This window comes from Eutrigla gurnardus (assembly GCF_963514095.1).
Source record: "Eutrigla gurnardus genome assembly, chromosome: 9".
NCBI lineage: Eukaryota > Metazoa > Chordata > Actinopteri > Perciformes > Triglidae > Eutrigla > Eutrigla gurnardus.
In genome coordinates, this window is record NC_139923.1 from 498,662 (window position 1) to 519,281 (window position 20,620).

General features: G+C 42.8%; 2 protein-coding genes across 10 annotated transcripts in view; both read left to right on the top strand.

Annotated features, from left to right (window-relative positions):
* Positions 1–20,620, top strand: part of LOC311019025 (transcriptional repressor CTCF-like) — a 198,267-nt gene that overhangs the window by 99,673 nt on the left and 77,974 nt on the right. The gene's annotated exons all lie outside the window — the stretch shown is intronic.
* carmil2 (capping protein regulator and myosin 1 linker 2) overlaps positions 1–20,620 on the top strand; it is a 206,229-nt gene that overhangs the window by 46,428 nt on the left and 139,181 nt on the right. For all 9 annotated transcript variants that reach the window (XM_084018171.1, XM_084018176.1, XM_084018173.1 and 6 more), the window contains exons 15-20: positions 7,435–7,511; positions 9,431–9,535; positions 10,568–10,637; positions 10,895–10,976; positions 12,980–13,076; positions 13,887–13,941. In XM_084018171.1, the coding sequence (XP_083874297.1) occupies positions 7,435–7,511; positions 9,431–9,535; positions 10,568–10,637; positions 10,895–10,976; positions 12,980–13,076; positions 13,887–13,941 (486 nt within the window). The remainder of the gene's footprint in view (positions 1–7,434; positions 7,512–9,430; positions 9,536–10,567; positions 10,638–10,894; positions 10,977–12,979; positions 13,077–13,886; positions 13,942–20,620) is intronic.

The following is a 20,620-nucleotide window of genomic DNA, read 5'->3' on the forward strand; positions in this document are numbered from 1 at the left end:
CTCGCTTAAACAATATCTTTCCGGTCAAGGAAAGTGGCAACCTCGGCGTGGCTTTTCAGTCATTGAAACTCCTTCAGCAGACTCTGAACCAATGTTCACTCTGGTTTTGCTCCTCCCTTTGTCACTTAGCACTTGGGACTGGCACCGAAATGTCGCCCGCTTACCGTCAAACTCAGCCATTTTTCAGTTTTTTCCACACAAAGGGCCCTAGTTTCGTGGCGCAGCGCAGGGTGGTGCAGGGTGGCGGAGCCGGCGCAATGCAAGTTTGGTCAGTTTGTCAGTTTGGTGGATCACCTGCGCCGAGATGGGTGTGGCAGCGCAGCAGGGGGAGGCGTCGCAGATTAAGCTTGGCGCAGCAGAAGTTTCGTGGCAAAAAGCCTCGCCGAGACTGTGCCGAAAGCCCGCCAGCTCCAACCTGGTCTACTCTTGGCGCAAGGCGAATTACAGCTGGCGGAGTGGCAGTTTGGCTCACAGGCGCGCAGTGCGCACACGTCACCAAGACCTCACAGGCAGGTTTCCACAGTTCCAGGCACATTTAAATGCAATAAATAATCACAACAAACACTATTTAATGCAACTAATTGAATCAACACGTGAATTTATATCTATATGGATTGTCCCGTCACATCTGACGTCAGATCAAAGGCGGATGGCACGCGTAACAGAAACTCAGCCTGACTGCACGCCATTGTATGTATACACATACGCCGCCGACCCCGGTTCGAATCCTGTCTGAAGGTCTTTTGCTGCATGTCACACCTCCCTCTCTCTTTCCTGTTTTTCATATCTATCCACTGCTAATAAAATCTGTCTATGCCTGAAAAAATCTTAAAAAAAAAAATACAGCACTTTTGGGGATCGTGTTCTGCTTGTGCGCAGCCCGTGCCTGGTCTCGCCCCTCGGCAGCCTGTTGTCCATGTCCGTGGAGAAACGCAAAACTTTGCCGCAAGCTGGAACCGGAGTTGGGGCTGCAGCTGGTCTGAGCAGCGCGCGAGGTCTCGGTGTCCTGCCGTTCTGGTGTTAGACAGGGAATCCGGTGCAGCTGTGGAGCGCAGATGATGAAGACGGTGATGATGATGATGAATGGCCCGGCGGCTCGTGCAGGCACCGGGTTCTTGCCACCATTATGTCTACTGCTGTGCGCCCTGACCCTGTTTTGTGATAGACATGCCTAAAATGTGCCTACAATTTCTATAGTGATATAATATCGGCATTATAATTATTATGACTATGATGATTTTTCATAATATTATTGGTGCCCCCTCAGCACTTGGTGCCCTACGCACAGCGCGTGATGCGTGTGGTAGGAGCGCCGGCGCTGCTTCTGTCATTGGGTTGTGACGAAACTTGCACTGCACCTCGCCTCGGCGCATTAAAGGTGAGGAGAGGAGCTCATTTGATTGGTGAAGATCTGAATTGGCTGTGTTAATCTCACTCCACGCCTTCTCTCCTCCTCGTCTCCCACTCGCACCTTCTTCTCCTCCCTCTTTCCCACTTGCGGGGATAGGAGTGACGGGAGGAGTGCCTGCGCCCGACTGCGCCGTGCACAAAACTTGCAAAGTCCAGGCGGACACACCCCGTCGGTGTGGCGCAGGTGCGTGCGCCCCAACTGCGCCTGGTGTACGAAACTAGGGCCCTAAGTGGCAACCCCAAAGACTCTTGACCCATGACTACGCAGAGATACCATGTGATACCAACATCGTTATTCTATTGGCTCACAGGCCTTGCTAGAAGCCGCAGCCACACATCTACACAGAGCTAAACAAAACATTAATTACAGACTGACAATTTTATTTTAAATGATTCATTCACAATCAAAACATTTTTTTTCACAAGAAGTGATACATTTGATTCTGCACCTTTTTAAAAGCTCTGTGGATGTATCTTTTTCTTTTTAATTATTTGTTTACATAAAATGTTATCAATATGACCTTTAAATTCTTTCTTCAGTCGTTACGGTAACCCAGAGACCATTGTCACAGATAATGGTCAACAATTCACTTCTGCAGCTTTCGCCCCATTCCTTTACACCAGAGGTTTCTCTCATTGCAGAACATTAGTTTAATATCCAGCTGCTAATGGGGCTGTTGAGAGATTTCATCATTCCCTCAGAAGCTGCATTCAAACTGCATCCAACAGTCACAACTATGGCAAGAGACTGTAATGAACTGGCTTCAAGTGTTCCATGCAATGCCACATGACAACTTCCACTTCACAATATGAACTTGTCTGTGGCAGAAAATGCGCACCAAACTGGACATTCTTCCCCTGCCGTATGCCATGTCATCAGTGGCTGCCTCTGCTGGCTAACGAAATGTAAATCACTACTAGTTATGTTAGAGACGTTTTATTACTTATTACTTTATAACTCTACGTAACAAGTACAATTTACTTTTTAGATTCAGTGCATCGTTTTATGTTTCGTTATACTGTTACCATATTTTATACCACTAGGTGGCACTATTGTAGGTAGATAAGACTAGTAGAGAAGAGATTCAAGATGGTGACTACTGAATGTACGATGATACTACACTGCTGCTGATCCCAAGTTGCTGTACTGTTTGCAAACTTTCAGTAAACAGCACTTGTTCAAGTTATTGTTAATTTCGTCAGACGAAACAAGACGAAATATGTTCGTCAACAACCGTTTTTCCCATGACTAAGACGAGACGATGACGAGACGGCACCAATGTTCTAAAAACACTGACTAACACTGTGTTAATGTGCTTTATTGTTGACGAATAAAAACGAGACTAAAATGTTTTGCAAGAAATAAAAAATATACAAATATCCCTCCTCGTTTTCGTCTACTAAACAAGAAGAAACGCAACATCCAGTCCAGCTGTCATGTGTTTGTGCCAGCAGTTCTTCTACTGTAAGCTACGTTACGTATCCTCTTGCTGCACCCCTGTGGCTTCAAAACAAAACTGCATGCAGGAACAAGGACAACACGGGAGCTGCAATCATGCTAGGAAGGAAGAGGCAATAGGATGTTTGGTCCCATTTCCAATATTTAGACTTGGATAAAAAATCACAATGCCTCGTTTAGACAGATGGGAATATGTGCAGGAAAAAAATTGCTGGGAAAAATACCACCATCCTGAAAAGGCGTCTAACCCTCAGCCACCCAAATATTAAGGTAAGCTAACTGGCACGCATCTGCATACACTGGTTGAAATAAATAGAAAAAGATTAAATGGTTTGACTAAAACTCGACTTAAATACCCTTCGAAATACCCTGAGTAGAACTAAGTAGACTAAGACTAAATTGAAAAATGGGCGACAAAATGAACACTATTTCAAGTTACCAGCATCCTTGATTCATTAAGCAACACTGCAAAAACCATACGCCTTACGGAGCGTACCCACCAAACGCGATGAACGCGATTTAATCGCGCGACAAATGAAATCGCGTCGCGCTAGACGCTCCAGTTTTGACGCCGGTCCAATATGCCAAAAAACGCCTCATCGCGGCATCGCGTCATCGCGTCGCGCGACGAGCTCGCCCAAACAACAACATTTCTTCCGCCATTTCATTCTCTCGTCGATCATGGCTGAGATAACCACCATCGCTGCACTGTATCTACTCTGGAGAAGTTCCCAGCTTCGTCTGCGGGCTAGGCGCCGACGTCGGTTCTGGGTGCATGCTACCCTACGGAGGCGGCGTGAGCTCGGCGAGTTCCACCGTCTCCTGCAGGAGCTGCGCCTGGACGACGGCCGGTTCCAGCGGTACTTCAGGCTGACTGTTGCCCAGTTTGAAGACCTGCTAACCAGGGTACAGGACCGGGAGGTTTAGCTGCTGCTCTGCCCAGAACTGGTGCTTCATAGCCGGCCATAAGCCCCAGTGATAAACAATCGCAAAAAAAAAGAGCTGGGATTGATATGTATGTATGTATGTGTGTGTGTGTGTGTGTGTGTGTGTGTGTGTGCGCGCGCGTGCGTGCGCGCGCCCCCCAACTTTGATTATGGGCAATATATAATATAATATAATATATAAATATTGTGGCAAAAAGCGAGGGAACACCAGGACGTCCGTACGTCAGCACGTCGGTGACGATCTCAACGCTGATAGGCTGTCGCGGCGCGTCTTCACGCGAATTCGCCGCAAAAGTTCAATTATTTCAACTCGAGCGATGGCGCGATGAAGCGATGGCGCGATGAAGCGATGAAGCGATTTTTCGCGTCCATCGCGCCGCGCTATCGCGTCCATCGCGTCGCCCGGCGCGATGAAGCGTCTAATCGCGTCTTTGCATTGACTTTACATGTAATCTTGTCGCGCGATGAAGTTTCATCGCGTTTGGTGGGTACGCCCCGTTAGGCTACCTCAGGGCTATTCAATTCAAATTATTTTATAATAAAAGTACCGGTCCAGTTCTAGTGTGAGCGGGGCCGGACCAGAACCGGACCGGTACTTTTATAATAAAAATGCGGCTGTGTGTCTCCGTCCATAATCCGCTGCGCTCATGCTGCCTACTCGCACAGCCTGCTCGCACAGATCCGCTCGTATTCACATGCCCTGCCGTAGGTCGAATGTTTACCAGAAATATATGCAGAGACGGCGCTCCTTCGAAACAACATCAAGCCATGTGTGTGTAGTATTAGGACGTGATGACGTATGTACAACCAGCAATTGGGCCGAGGCCTGTTTGGGCTGGAGCAGTGTGAATGCAAAGCGGCGGGGGCACCTGTGGGGGGCCAATCGTGCCGAGGCACGATTGTTTTTTGATAAGCTGCGGAACTCTGAGTTAACCTATTTCTACCTGAATTTCTATGAACTATTAAGCTGTTGAGTAAACCTAAAACTTATATTTTACTTGATAAAATAAGACAATATATGCACTCATATGTCGTTGTAGTGTTTTACAGTATCTGCAGCTATTAATGTGATGCTCATCATTTTCAAGCCATATTTTTCTGGCCCCTCATTTTGGATCATTTTCATCAACCGGCCCTCATTCAAAACTGATTGAATAGCCGTGGGCTACCTGTTTGCACAATATTCTAATGGTTTATTTTCAGCTGTCTGTGGAATTGCACCTAAATCAAAAGGTATTTCATTACATTTCACTACTTTCAGTCGTGGCCAATGGGAATTGAACCCCGGTCGCCTATGTATTATACAACATTGCTAAACATTACACCACAGTGTACGTACTGTAGAACTGAAAAGAAAATGTTCTCAACCTTTAAATCAATTGACTATTTCACTTCAATGGCTCTGGCAGCAATTGCCTCCCTCACCAACTGTCTATCCTTTGCATCCGTAGATATGTTGCTCTGCTTTCTAAGGATGTGTATCTGTCTGTGGCGTGAAGTAGGAGGCCCTAATTTAATTCCGGTTGCCATGATGACTAGGAGCTCCATTGATGATGACTTTTTATAGTTGGCAAGCACACGCTTAACTCAGAGTTGATTGAACTAATTCAGAACAGCTGGGTCCAGAGTGCGACCATTTTGAGGGCACGTGCAACCAAAAATCAGTGACGTGCAACTTAAATAAGACTTAAAATTGTCAAAATTAAATCTCAACAAGACTTTTACCTGGTTAAATAAAGGTTTAATAATATATATACTTGGTCGCACCAGTGCGCTTAACATTTAGCTGGTCTGTCATGTGTGTAGCATAATGTTTTTTCTCCATCAGCATACAGCAAATTAAGAAATACCATGGTCTGAGCCAATCAGAGACAGAGTATAGACGGGCCTTTGTCTCTGATTTGCTCTCACCCCGGTCTATTCTTTAGTGAATGTTGGTGGGGAAAAGAAATCATGCAGTGACTTGAGCGACAAAAATGAACTGTCGATCGTTTATTTTGTACAGCCACAAACCTAAGCAGTGACGAGTCAGAAATTTAATAACATTTAACATTGCTTATAATATCACCAAAGACGAGCATTTTAAGTTCATTTTTAGACAATTTAGACTTGTTTGTCATTTAAGACATTTCATTTATCTTAAGAAATGTATGTGTGTATATGGGAACTATAAAGAAAATGTATAATAGGTGTATAATTGCGGTGCCAAAAGGTGTAGTGAAAAATGTTGGGTCCACCTAAATTATGTAAAACAGTTAGTCTGGAGCCCTGGCTGTTCTGGAACTGAAAACTCCAAGTTTTCCTTCTGAGGGTTAGTCAACTCAGTATGGGGTTAGGTTCTGAGTTTGTTAAACCTGCTTTCTGGAATACACCTACACCCAGGGACAAAGTTAGCTTAAGTTAACAAAACTACATAGTTAGGGTAAGCAACAAAACGTCTTAGTTAAGTTTAGACAACAAACAAATAAAATAAACATCCAAGCCAATGTCAAGTTTAGACAACACATCTTTCTTAGGTTTAGAAAATAGAAGCTGTCTCTTTTAGACTATTAAACCAAGGGTGGGTTTCAACAACAAAACCAAAGTTAAGTTTTGACAATATTACCTCTTAGTTAGGTTGAGACAACTAAATTATGTAGTTACATTCAACTGACAAAACTACATAGTTTTAGGCAACAACATGTCTTAGTTACACTTAGACAAACAATCTAGATAGTTAGATTTAGGTAACAAACATCATGGTTTGGCTTAAAATTACTATAAATTTGAAACAAAATATAACTGCAAAAAAGGGAAACATCAGTATCTTGGTGAAAGAACTGTGTTTTTTGACCAGTCCACTACCTAGACTCCTCCTACATGGATTTTTTTATGTGTTTGAAACTAATTTGTGATACGTCAAGGGCAAACGTGATCCTCAACAAAATACATTTCCTTTGAAACATCATACAAAATGCAGTTTTGAGAAAATAATACATAATCATAATTTTTTAGGCAGTCCAGGCTGAAAGAAAGGTTATTTTTGTGTACACATTTTTTACAGGCATTGTTGTGAGGGGAATAGTGAAACTCAGAACATGAGCAGAAAAATTTCCAGAAATTGCCCGAAAGCCGGAAGCTTTCATCTGCCATCTTTTGGTATGAATAAACAATTACTGTTGACTAAATCAACAGACTAATTGCGGCCAAACTAATGAAGCTGTGCTAAAAAAAAACTGTTCTCACTCTCTCACACACACACATTGGATCTAAAACATATCAGATCCCCATTTCTGTACATGTTGCAAATGGTTTATTCCACACGCAGGGCATAATTTATAAAGATGGTAATTGCACTGATGCTGATTTTGAAAGGTGAACTTTGAGGCAACCATGAACTTTGAGGCAACCATGCCATTTAGAAATTCACATGACCAAAAGACACAGGAGTGAGAGAAAAAAATCAATTAGAGGAAAAACAGCTGTTGACAAAATTCCTGTGAACCCAACTTGATATTAGTGTTTCAGAATGATTTGATTCCTACCACTATTGTTAAACGAAATATTGTGTATTAGTATTGAAGTTCTGTGCTTGTCATTCTGTACATACTACTCACTTATTCTAACTTTCTCTTACAGTTATTTGTTTCCCTGTCTGCTGGATGTTGTTACAAACTGATGCACCTGAACCTGGCCAGAAATCCTTTCAGCCACAGGTCAGCTCCACTTTTCCACTAAAGTGGTGCCAGTGGGCCTCACTTTGATTCTGTGGTTATTTAAACCGAAACAGTGACTTATTTGTCACATAACTAGTAATACCACAGTTATTCTATCCCTTATATAGGGTATGACAATTCTGACTAGACACTCAGACAACACTAAAAAGAAAACACAATATCAAACACAGTCAAGACATTTTTCCCTTCAGACATTTTGACTTTTCATAGCAGGACAGGGTGAACTAATAACATTAACGATGCCTCTGTTTAATTTGATATGCCTCAGTCAGCCGTGCCAACAAGTCTGCATGCACAAAACCAGAGTCCAGGTACAGACACACCTAAATAGACTTCATCCATTAAAACGTATTTGTTATGCATAATTAGTTAAAGAGATAGTTCGGAATTTTGGACATAAGACCTATTTTCCAAGTCAGAGTCGAGACGTTTTCAAGACATTTCATTCAGTTCTTCTAGTTGCCGAGTTCGCTTGTGCTATGGCTAGCGCAAGTCAATGGTTCTAGTAAGACAGGCATTAAAAACATTTTGCCCACTCCACAGTGCACCCAAGGCAAATAAATTAAAACACTAGACTGTCGATGTACATATCTGTGTTGATAGAATAATATTTGAAACAAAACTAACCTCGCATCGCATGAATCATCCATTTTTGTGACTAGTTTCACAGAAGCAGCGGAATTTTACTTTGCTCCGTCGGACTCAAAACTCTAAGACGCGCCGCCCGAAATACTGCCCGTAAATAGGCAATCGAACCGCGCCGAACTGTCGGCACTTATACCCCCAAGGCTGTCTGAAAAGCCCTTGGAGATCACTCAAACACCGGGCAGCCCACGGCCCAGCCAACCCACAATTACGCACCGCAAACCCGAACCTCTGCTCCGTCCGGAGAACCGTTAACCCTCGGACGCATTGCGGGGGATTCCCTCCTGGTACCACCAGTCTCCGTTGGTTCGGTCCCGGTTCTCAGCTCCAGTGGGGGCTATCTCGGTCTCCACAGACGCTCGTTCACGTTCTGCCCTTTGAGCATCCCTCTCGCGCAATTCTTCCTCTGTATATTCAGGCTCGTACAGGTACGGTTGGGTTTGGGTGGAAAAAAAACTCCTCATCAGAGTCTTCAAAAGTTTCAGTGTATTCTCCATAAGTTGCCAAATTTCAAATTTTTGTGAGACTAAAGAAACTAGCACTGCAGGCTACTTTGCGTCTGTAGCAATGACAGCAGGTAAACAAACTATGTGTTATCGGTCCGCCGCTGCCATAGCCTACTAGGAAGTATGACACACTGCTGCTGCAGCTGAGACATAAATCCTTAAAAATGAAAGGTTGGTTTTATTTCAAACATTCTATCAACACAGATATGAACATCGATAGTCTGCCGTTACAATGGATTTGCCTCGGGTGCACTGTGCAGTGGGCAAGACTGTTTTTAATGCCTGTCTAACTAGAACCATTGACTTGCGCTAGCCATAGCAAAAGCGAACTCGGCAACTAGAAAAACTGAATGAAATTTCTTGAAAACGTCTCCAGACGTCTTGAACACACCGGCTGACTTGGAAAATAGGTCTTATGTCCAAAATTTCGAACTATCCCTTTAATGGTGATTCAAAAGGTCCACAATGAAAGAGGCTGACAGGCACAACAGCTAGAATGGTAATGTAACAGCTGGAATGGTGACGTAACAGAGGATCTGGTGAGGAGTTCTTGGTTAACTGAGACTAATAGTGTTATGGCATCGCAGGTGATGAGTCAGGTGACAGGCTGGAACACAGCATTCTGCAGGCATAACCTAAAATGATAGTTAACCAGCTGTGACGTCTCCTGATAGAATTACGTGAAAAGAAAGCTAAGTAAACATGTTACTATGACAGTGTTTGTTTGTGTGTGTTGTTTGTGTGTAGAAAGGAACGGGAGGTGACCAGGAGCATTCGAGAGTTCTTCAGTAAGAGCTGTGAACTAAAATATGTGGGCCTGTCTGCAACTAAACTACCTCCACAAGCTCTAAGGTGTGTTTATGTCCAGCATATGCAATAATATAATCATTTTTTGGGGAAAGGTATATCAAAAAGTAAGGTTTCAAGTGTGTTGCACACATCACCTCTGGCATTATTGCTAGATCACCAATAAAATGCTTGAATTCCAAAGTAACGGCACTAATTCGTTATTTTAACCCAAATGTTGACGTATTTGACACATAACTAACGTACTCAAGTAATGTCACTTCAGTGGTTGTTTTAACCCTAGTGTTGACTGATTTTATAACTTCCATTCTAAGTTATGTCGCTTCCGTAGTTATTTGAATCCAAACGTTGACTTATTTGTCACGTAACTTCAGTGCTTAAGTAATTCCACTGTCATATTTAACAAAAGGCTTGACGCAAAAACAGACACAAACATCTTGTTTTTTGGGGAATAACAGCAGCAGGGAAAATCTGAAAATGAATGCCTATCATAACATTTTCAATTCAGAGTACTATCATCTTTCGACGCACTCAACACACATTGTAAACATTTCAAAAACATAATAATTTAGGGTCTGTTTAAGGTGGTACGGCTCTAAAGCAGCTGCTTTAACTGCTATAACACAAATATACACTTTATATACACTCACCAGCCACTTTATTAGGTACACCTGTCCAACTGCTCGTTAACGCAAATTTCGAATCAGCCAATCACATGGCAGCAACTGAAAGCATTTAGGCATGTAGACATGGTGAAGAGGATCTGCTGCAGTTCAAACCGAGCATCAGAATGGGGAAGAAAGGTGATTTAAGTGACTTTGAACGTGGCATGGTTGTTGGTACCAGACGGGCTGGTCTGAGTATTTCAGAAACTGCTGCTCTACTGGGATTTTCACGCAGAAACTCTGGGATTTTCACGCAGGAAACTCAGGCTACAATGTGAGTGTGTGTATGTGTATATATATATATATATATATATATATATATGTATGTATGTATGTATATGTATATATATGTATATATATATATGTATATATTATAATGTATATTTATAGGTATGTTTTGTTTCACAACTAGGTTTTTACTACAGGGTCTGGCAACCAACACTCTTCTCTTTGGGCTAGAGTTGGATGTCAGTAGCTGTGAGGTAAACTACACATTCACACAAATATAAAACTTGATGAGTAGCAGAAATAAACAGTAAACAATTTAGTGTGTGTGTGTGTGTGTGTGTGTGTGTGTGTGTGTGTGTGTGTGTGTGTGTGTGTGTGTGTGTGTGTGTGTGTGTGTGTGTGTGTGTGTGTGTGTGTGTGTGTGTGTGTGTGTGTGTGTGTGTGTGTGTGTGTGTGTGTGTGTGTGTGTGTGTGTGTGTGTGTGTGTGTGTGTGTGTGTGTGTGTGTGTAGCTACGTTCAGCAGGGGCCCAGGTGATACAGGAGTACATCTCTGAAGCTACAGCTATAAGAGGTCTGGATATCTCGGACAATGGTATGCAACATCCCACAAAAACTAAGAGAGAAACTAAGGCATAGGCAAAGTCAACTTCTAGTTGTAGCACTCAGGACGTTATCCTGCAATCCAGAAGTGCTGACGTGAATAAGACCAAGGCTTGCTGCAGCACTGTTTTTTTCTGACACAATTTTGCAATATATTCTAAAGAGATTTGCACCACGGGAAATAAACAATGGATTCAACATCATGTGATGATTCTCCTTTTTCTTAATGAAAAGGTGAAAACATTGAATACCTGGGTACATCCATTAAAAAAGAGAGGAGAACTTGGAGAGTTCCACTCCTTGGTTCAGGAGCCTAAACTGTACATATTTGGTACATTCATTCTTTTTGAACAGTTGAATCACTTGTTAAAAAATCATACACACTGGTTGTTTAGACCTGAGGGGTATTCCATCAAACTCGCTAAGCGCAAAGCCGGGCTAATTTCGATAAGCCTCGCTACCTTTAGCGAGAGTTGCGTTCCATCAATGTGACTTGAGGGACTCTCCGCTAAGTAACCATGGGAATTTATCCGACCAAACTAGCCTATCCCGGGGCAGGCTAACCATCAGGCTTACTTTAGCGGGGGTTTCAGAGAAGTCCGTCTGTCAGAAACAACTGTACCAGCAGAAGGTTCCGCCAAGCCTAGTCCTCGTGATTTCGTCACGTGAAAGACCAAAAATTACCAAAATTACATATATTAAGTACAAACGGACTATATTTTCATCAAGTGTCTAAGAATACATGCTTGCAATTAAAAACGTATGAATAAACGGTATATTTTGTTGAAGACCGACTGGCCATATCATTATCAAAAGCCCCCAGTTGGGTGAGTGGTGATGCACCTGCCCCCGAACGTAGGCATCCCAGGTTCACATCCCGGCGAGGACATCTCGTGTGTTTTTTTTTTTTTGCCTGTATAATTGTCTTTAGATCAGAGAATTAGACCAACATTTTACCTTAACTACGATAAATATGTCATACAATTTCCCCAGAACCCAAATATAACTTGCAAAAACATGATAGGCATGTTATGGATCCCAATGACAAAGGCATTGCTGCATGCAATTTTCAGCCACATAAATTCCTTTCAGGTGAGTTCATAAATAGGTTCATTGAATGTGTTCATTAAATTGTTGAGATAAATGAGTTGGTCAATGTAGATGCATTTACTCGGCCTATCTATAGAAAGAGAGAGAGAGAGAGAGAGAGAGTTCCGGCCAAAGAAAGAAGTTTCACAAACTTCCATAGTCAGAAATTGAACCATGGCCGGCCGCGTGCAAAGCCGGCGCATTTCCTCTACACTATCCTCACGTTCGAGAGGTCGTAGTCAGTGTTATATTAGAACATGTTACTCTTAACGGTACTTCCGTATTTAATCGCTCGGCAATTCTTGCCCAAGCAGCCTCGCGATTTTTATTTATCACTACAGTATTCCCTTTTTTGGTTATGATGGGTTTGTACTCCTCGTACAGTTCCATCAATAATTTTTGCTCTGGTCTTTTCTGCCATTTCCTCGATGATTCGACATTCACGGTTCTGGTCTGGCTTCATATCCCGTGAACGGCGTAACACACGACAACGTTAACCTGGCTTGAATTAGCCTCAACAAGGCGCGGCTGAAATGCGTTAATGGAATGGGTTTAGCCGTTTGGTGGAAGTTGGCGTTCGTTCTAACCAGGCTTAACCAGGTAAGCGCCGCTTTAATTAGCGAGTTTGGTGGAATACCCCTCATGTTTAATGTTTTTAACGTGATGTTGTCAACAACATGCCTTTTGGATGGTCTGATGTGTACATGTTGGGAACGAAATTCAAAAAAATAAAAGCTGCAATATCGCTCAGCGAAAATCTGTTGCTGATGTGAAAGCTTGCATAGACTTGATACTTGTTTGGAAAATTAATAATGTGAGAATTAATCACACGAAATATATGTGTCTTGTGTGCAAAGGCCTTTAATGTTGACATATTCCAATCCTCTCTCCCCTGTCTTGCTATAGGTTTTGAGAATGACATGGTAACTTTGGTTCTGTCTCTCGGTCGATGTCACTCTCTTCGACACCTCGCACTGGGAAGAAACTTTGCCATGAAGTCCAGGTCTGGGAACATACTGTAAACCAAAGAAATGGGATAGGAGTAGAACGGAGATTGAACTGTTTTTAGCGGTCAAGTAAATAGCACATAGGAAAATGGTGATTGCTGTAGGTTGTTGTGGTTGGTATCAACCCATGTAAGTGGAAGAGAGAGGACCCAGCTTTGGATATCTAGGTAGCTAGGTATCTAGGTAGCTTTTAGCTCGTTAGTGTCCACATAGAAAGCTTTTTCTCATTAATTCCTTCTAAAATGTCTTTTTTATATTCATGTGAACACATCTCCTTAAAAAAACTGGGTTTATTCTCACCACAAATTTTATTTTACAAGATTACATTTGAACATAAAAATATCCCCCAATGCTTTTTGTAACTGAATAGAGCCTCCTGAGGAGGTCTAAGTATTATTTTCTTGGAGTGTTCACATATGTGCAAAAAATGCGGACTTTACGCTCTTTTTTGTTTGTTGGGCTGGAAGGGCCACTGCTAGCTTGCTGCTTGCCTCATTTTCTGTAACCAGTGAAACATTAAAGGTGTAAATTTTACTAACTAAATGAAATACCAGTTTCTCAGTAGACAATGACATATGCATGTTTTTTTTCTTTACGTACACATCCTTTATTTACGATACATCTGGCCCCAAGACTTCATTGTGTCCAAAATTATATATAAAAAAAACTTGACACACCAACTGAGTCCAGTTCTTAAAATTCAGTCATGTTCACTTATTGTTGTCCCTTTCCTCTGTCATTCTTTCCTTGATTTCATGCTTTTTGAAATATTTCTTGTTTTGATATTGACCCTTTCTGTCTACCAGAGCTCTCACTGATGTTCTTCACCGTGTAGCTCAGCTCATTCAGGATGAAGAGTGTGTGAGTGACATTTGCTTTCATTTTCAACTCGATGATCATTAAAACAGAAATCACAAGTCATATTTCAGTTGATGTTGTCAATGTAAAAGATTCTTCCAAATCTACGGCAGAATATGTAATGTGTATAAAAATCAAAACATATTGGGCCCTAGTTTTGTAGACCAGGGGCCTCATTTATAAAACTGTGCGTAGGATCCTTACTAAAAGTGTACGTACGCCAAAAAGCCAAAGTTTGCGTGCGCCAAAAAAAAATCAGATTTATAAAACTGTGCGCACGCAAGCTGTACGCAATGTTTCCTTTATAAATCATAGGGTCACCTACAAGTGTGCGTTCCTGAATCCAGCCCTGTACACGCCCTCATTTTACTATATTAATGAGCCGGCATGCAATTGTTTCCGTGTGGTGAATCACAGCGACAGGTCAGAAAAATAGCGAAGAAACTTAACTTTTCAGAAACGGAGAAGAGACACATGTTGGGGAGGTGGAGGCCCGGACAATAATTTTATTTAGTGGCCACAGCAGCGGGATCACGAATAAAAAGAAGCAGTGCGAGTGGCAACACATTGCTGCTGCTGTCCACGGCGTCAGTGGGATGGAGCGGGCGGTGGCGGAACTTACGAAAAAGTCGTCCGATCTGAAGGTAAATGACATCATTCTGCTCCTTTACCAACATGTATTTAATGTTTTGCTTGCGTATTTGAGGAAGTTTGATTTTGATGTGACTTTGACGGGGATTGTGTCTGAAAAGGAGGGAGACACAGACGCGACTGAGACCAGAGGGATAAGGGTGAACAGATTTTAAACTTTTATTGTATATAAAACAAAACTTTAAATCGTTTCTGTCCTTCCAGAGTCTGCAGCGTTGGGCTCAGAGGAGGGTGACGTGAGGAGGATGCCGTCCTGCAACTTCAGCGAGACACAATCACCGCCAGCAACAACGTTGCAGATGAGCTACGGCAAACGCGCACTGTGATTAATAAAATAATATGTTTACAATGAACATTGATTGTTGTCTTTCTTATATTACAAACGCATTACATCCTCACAGATTCTTGCGCCCTGTTGATACCCCTCCAGTCGGGCAGGGGGCCATGGCTCGATACATTTGCGCTCTCCACGCTCCACGACTGAGCGCGCACGAGCGTGCCACTCATTATAGCTCATTTCCTCTGCGCTCTGGTGGTTTAAAAAGGAGGATAAGTGTAACAATTATACGATGGCTTAATGGCTGTATGTATGTGCGTTGGTGATATATGCACATAAATAAGGAGAATATTTAGTTATTCCCCCGTGTTCTACAGTGATATAATGGAAGGTATTTATCGTATACTGTATTACATGCATTTGGGCCGTCTCCTCCTCCTGCGGTGAAAGCGCTGATTCAATATTTCAAAATTATTTTGATTTAAGATACAAGTCAGATTTTAAAAGAAGGTGTTAATATGAAAAAAACTATCACTAATTAAAAGCGTCAAAAACATTGCTGGAGTTCATCATGATAACGCAGATCTAACGTATGATATGGAGTGTAATTAAATGTGTGCGAGTCATCAAAAATATATAGTTCTTCTCACGTTTACTGCTGATTCCCTTCGAGTCTCCAGAATGTGCGCAAGCCTCAGAGTTTGCTTACGGGTACGCACACTTTCCCGTCAAGTTTGGTTTTTATAGATCACAACATTTGCGTGGAAAGTGGCGTACGCACGTTTCCAGCCCCGTTTTGTGCGCAAAGTTTATAAATGAGGCCCCAGGCGTAGTCGGCGCGCAGCGCACCTGCGCCACGCCGATGGGGTGTGTCCGCCTGGACTTTGCCAGTTTCGTGCAGGCTAGCGCAGGCACTCCTCCCGTCACTCCCACCCGCACAAGTGGGAATAAGGGAGGAGAAGAAGGCATGAGTGGGAGACGAGGAGGAGACAAGGCGTGGACTGGGATTAACACAGCCGATTCAGATCTTCACCAATCAAATGAGCTCCTCTCCTCACCTTTAATGCGTTAGTGCAAGTTTTGTCACTTGACAACCCAATGACAGAAGCAGCGCCGCCGCTCCCACGTGCATCACGCGCTGTGCGTGCGTATAGTCCTAATAATTATAATGCCGATATTATATCACTGTAGAAATTGTAGGCACATTTTAGGCATGTCTATCACAAAACAGGGTCAGGGCGCACAGCAGTAGACATAATAGTGGAGAACCCGGTGCCTGCAGGAGCCGGCCGGGCCATTCATCATCATCACTGTCTTCATCATCTGCGCTCCACAGCTGCACCGGATTCCCCGTCCAACACCGGAACGGCGGGACACCGGGACCTCGCGTGCCGCTCAGACCAGCTGCAGCCCCAACTCCGGTTGGCTGCCGAGGCGCGAGACCAGCATAAGCTGCTGTATTTTTTCAGGCATCGACGCATTTTATTAGCAGTGGATAGATATGAAAAACAGGAGAGAGAGAGGGAGATGTTTTGGTCCGAGAGGTCCAAGTTTCAGCTGTGTTAATTCAGTCAGGCTGAGTTTCCGTTACGCGTGCCGTCCGCTTTTGATCTGACGTCAGATGTGACGGGACAATCTATATAGATATAAATTCATGTGTTGATTCAATTAGTTGCATTAAATAGTGCTTGTTGTGATTATTTATTGCATTTAAATGTGCCTGGAACTGTGGAAACCTGCCTGTGAGGTCTTGGTGACGTGTGCGCACTGCGCGTCGGTCAGCCAAACTGCCACTCCGCCAGCTGTAGTTTGCCTTACGCCAAGAGTAGACCAGGTTGGAGCTGGCGAGCTTTCGGCGCAGTCTCGGCGAGGCTTTTTGCCACGAAACTTCCGCTGCGCCAAGCTGAATCTGTGACGCCTCCCCCTGCTGCGCTGCCCACCCATCTTGGCGCAGGCGATCCACCAAACTGCCAAACTGACCGTGCGCAAGGCTTTGCTCGAAACTTGCATTACGCCGGCTCTGCCACCCTGCGCTGCGCCACGAAACTAGGGCCCATTATCATGATATATATATATAAATATATTTACTTTGCTTAAATGGCAAGTTACTTCAAGTATGTGTAAGCTGTTCTTTGTTGCAGTTACTCGCAGCAAGCAATTCTCTATTGCACATGCATGCGGAAATAGTAAACAAAGCAATGTTGATCAAACAAAACAATTATAATATTAAAAGCATAAGCTAAATAATTCATATCAGGAGTAGCCATCATGGTAACAAGAACAGAACCTCTTTCTCAGTAGAATACAACCTTCCATAACTCTACTGATAACATGTCTGCTATGAGCACAATAATCATAAGTGAAAAACTATGAGTCTCACGCCTCTACATGTATGTAATACTATATGTGGGTATGTGGTAACTTTAGCAAAATCTGTGTATCTACGGCGGTTCAGGAGTAGAAACAGCGGTCTTCGTCAGCATTCTTGTAAGCTTCAGTCTCATCCTCTCCGGGCTCAGAGAGGGAGATCAGTGGGACAGTTTCGCATGTGTGCTGTGATAATTGATAAGGAGATGGTGTGGAGAGTTTATCATTAATGGCCGCGGTAATACACTTTAGACAGAGTTGTCTGATACATGGTATGCAGCAACATCCACATAAGGTTAACACAGTCACTGCAACAACTAGTGAAAGTAACACAGACATAATTAATGTTTTCCACTTGCCAAAGGCTCTGTTTAGCCAATCAGATAATGGATTGTCCATACCTGAGTGTTCTGATAACTCTTCCAACATAGTTTTGAGGCCAGAGAGGGCTCAAGTTATGGAGCCATCTGGGGCTGTGTTGTTAGGAATGAACACACAGCAATCTTGGGAAAACATAGCACACACACCACGTCTTTCAGCTAGGAGGAAATCAAGGGCCCTTCTGTCATTAGGGAAGTAGCAGCCAATTGGTCATGTAGTCCGGCATCTCTAGTCACATTATTAAGCCTTTGAATGTTAAAATGAATGTAATTAATTCTGACCACATTTTTTGTTTATAGTGGCCTATTCAACTTTGCGGCAAGATGGCGTCACGTGCGCTAGGTGTGTTTGGAGCTCTGGTAGCAGTATCAGTTTATACCGTGTTTTTAAGTATTTTAGGCGTCCGTTTTAAATCCGATGATTGCGTGGAATACGATACGCTTACGCAGCTAAAAACTGAGCTTTCCATACATGCTCGGGAGGAACCCAGCGAGCCGATGTGTTTGGCAAAATATTATCAATGTGCCTACCTCTTTTGGGAGATATCCATCAGTGCCCAGGCCCCACAGACTTGCAAACAGCGAAATGCTGGCCAAATAAGGCCACGAGCAGCAGCGGTTGCTGCCCTAAATGCAGAAAGGTGTTAAGAGCAAATGCCAGAGCATTTGCTTGTGATTACTATGACGATTTTGTTCATATAAGGTGTGGGAATATTGCTCCGAAATTGTATGACCGAGCAGTAAGGAATAAGGCAGATATCCCGTTGGTCTGTAACAGGTGTTGTGTACGGGAAATGTGCAGCGCCGATGTCATAGATGACTCCTTCCAAGGGAGAATTTATGATGAGGACGGTATGGATGAGAGAGACTGTGATCCGCTCGGACCTTTGAGTCGGAAAAGGATGCATTTCAGTCATGTCAATGCCAGGAGTCTTCTTCCTAAACTGGATGAAATCGGGCACCTCGCGATTACTTCCAAGGCTGCTGTGATAGCACTGTCGGAGACCTGGCTAGACAACTCAATTCAAGATGGGGACGTTGGACTTTCGGGATATTACATCTACCGACACGCGATCGCAACAGACACGGAGGAGGAGTGTGTCTTTTTATAAGGAGTGATATAACTTTCAATCCACGCCACGATCTACAGGTGGATGGACTGGAGTCTGCTTGGGTGGAGGTAATACTGCCCAGGACTAAGCCCATCATTGTCGGGGTATGTTACCGCTCACCTAAACAAACAGACTTTTACAAACTCCTTGAATCCGTTTATTGTAAAAGCAATATATGTCTAGAGAAAGAGTATATCATTATGGGTGATTTTAATACAAATCTGTTTCTGCCACGAAGTAGCCTGAAGGAGTCTTTCTCATAGCTATGCAAGGTGTCTAGTCTACAGCAATTAATTATTGAGCCTACTAGGTTGTCTATGAATAGCCAGTCCCTTCTCGATTTAATTTTAATATCTGACTGTGGAATGATATGCCAATCAGGGGTGTTGGATGTGGCTTTTAGTGACCATAATGCTGTTTTTTGCACACACAAGAAAATTAGACCTCAATCTATAAATGAGCATTGTTCCATCAAATACAGGTGTACCAAGCAGTACTCTGCGGAGGTGTTCAATCAAAGGTTATCTGATAAAGATTGGTCTGATGTGCTTGAGTGTAATGATGTTGATAAGGCCTGGGATTTGTTCAAGCAGAGATTCATTGCTGTTCTTGATGAAGTTGCACCAATGAGGGAAACCAGAATCAAGCATAGAAGTGCATGCTGGATTAATTCAGAAATCGTTGATCTGATCTGACAACGTAATAGATGTTTCATTAAGTTTAATAAGTCCAAGCTTCCAGCTGACTACAACAGTTATGTTAATCTCAGAAACCAGATTAGTTACAAGGTTCAACAGGCAAAGTCAGACTTTTTTTTTCTTTTTTTTTTTCTGATTCCATTTCTGCTCATGAAAAACAGCCTAAAAAAGTATGGAAAGTTCTTAATGACATGAGATCTACAGCTAAATCCAAATCCAAGTCTGGTAAAGCTGCACTTCTAATTGATGATGAGATGTGTTTTGATAAGCGGCAGATTGCTTGCCACTTTAATCAGTATTTTACAACCACTGCTGCCAGTCTGGTCAGTAAACTGCCAGGTGCTTCTGATAAATATGGCAAAGCATTTGTTAATTCATTCTATAGATGTAAAAATGTTTCTGCAGATGCATTTGAAATTAGTCTTGTCTCAGAGGATAAAGTAAGAGAGTGCCTCTTCACCCTGTCAGTAAATAAGGCCACTGGCTTGGACCTTATCCCCTCCAGGTTTCTTAGGGATAGTGCTGAGGTTCCATCTAGTATACTCACCCATGTCATTAATCTGTCAATAAGTCAGGGTGTTTTCCCAAATGACATGAAGAATGCTTGGGTTGTTCCTCTTTTTAAGAAAAATAGCAGAGCTGATGTTGGGAATTATAGGCCAGTCTCTATCCTGTCAACCATTTCAAAGATTTTTGAGCGTCTTGTGTATGAACAGGTTGAGGAGTATCTTATCAGGCATGATATGAGCTCCAGTCTGGTTTTAGAGCTGCACACTCCACTGACAGCTGTCTCATCCATTTTTGACTATGTGTGTCAGAATCTAGATCAAGGGAACTAAGTTGGTATGCTTCTCCTTGACCTACAATCATCTTCGATACTGTGAACCATGGTATTTTAATTTCTAAATTTCAGTGCATGGGTTTTAGCAATTTAGCTCTCAAGTGGTTCTCATCTTACCTAACAGATAGAACACAGGTGTGCGATGTTGAGGGGACTCTTTCTGATCCTCAGAGTATACTTTGTGGGGTGTCGGCAAGACCGAATCAATCTTGTTTGTTACTAAAAGGAAGTTTGCAAAATCAAAAATGTTAAAAGTGATGTGTAATGGGTCTGAAATTGTGTCGAGACCAAATGTCAAATACCTGTGTCTTACTTTGGATCAATCACTTATGGGTGAATCCATTGCAGCCAAAATT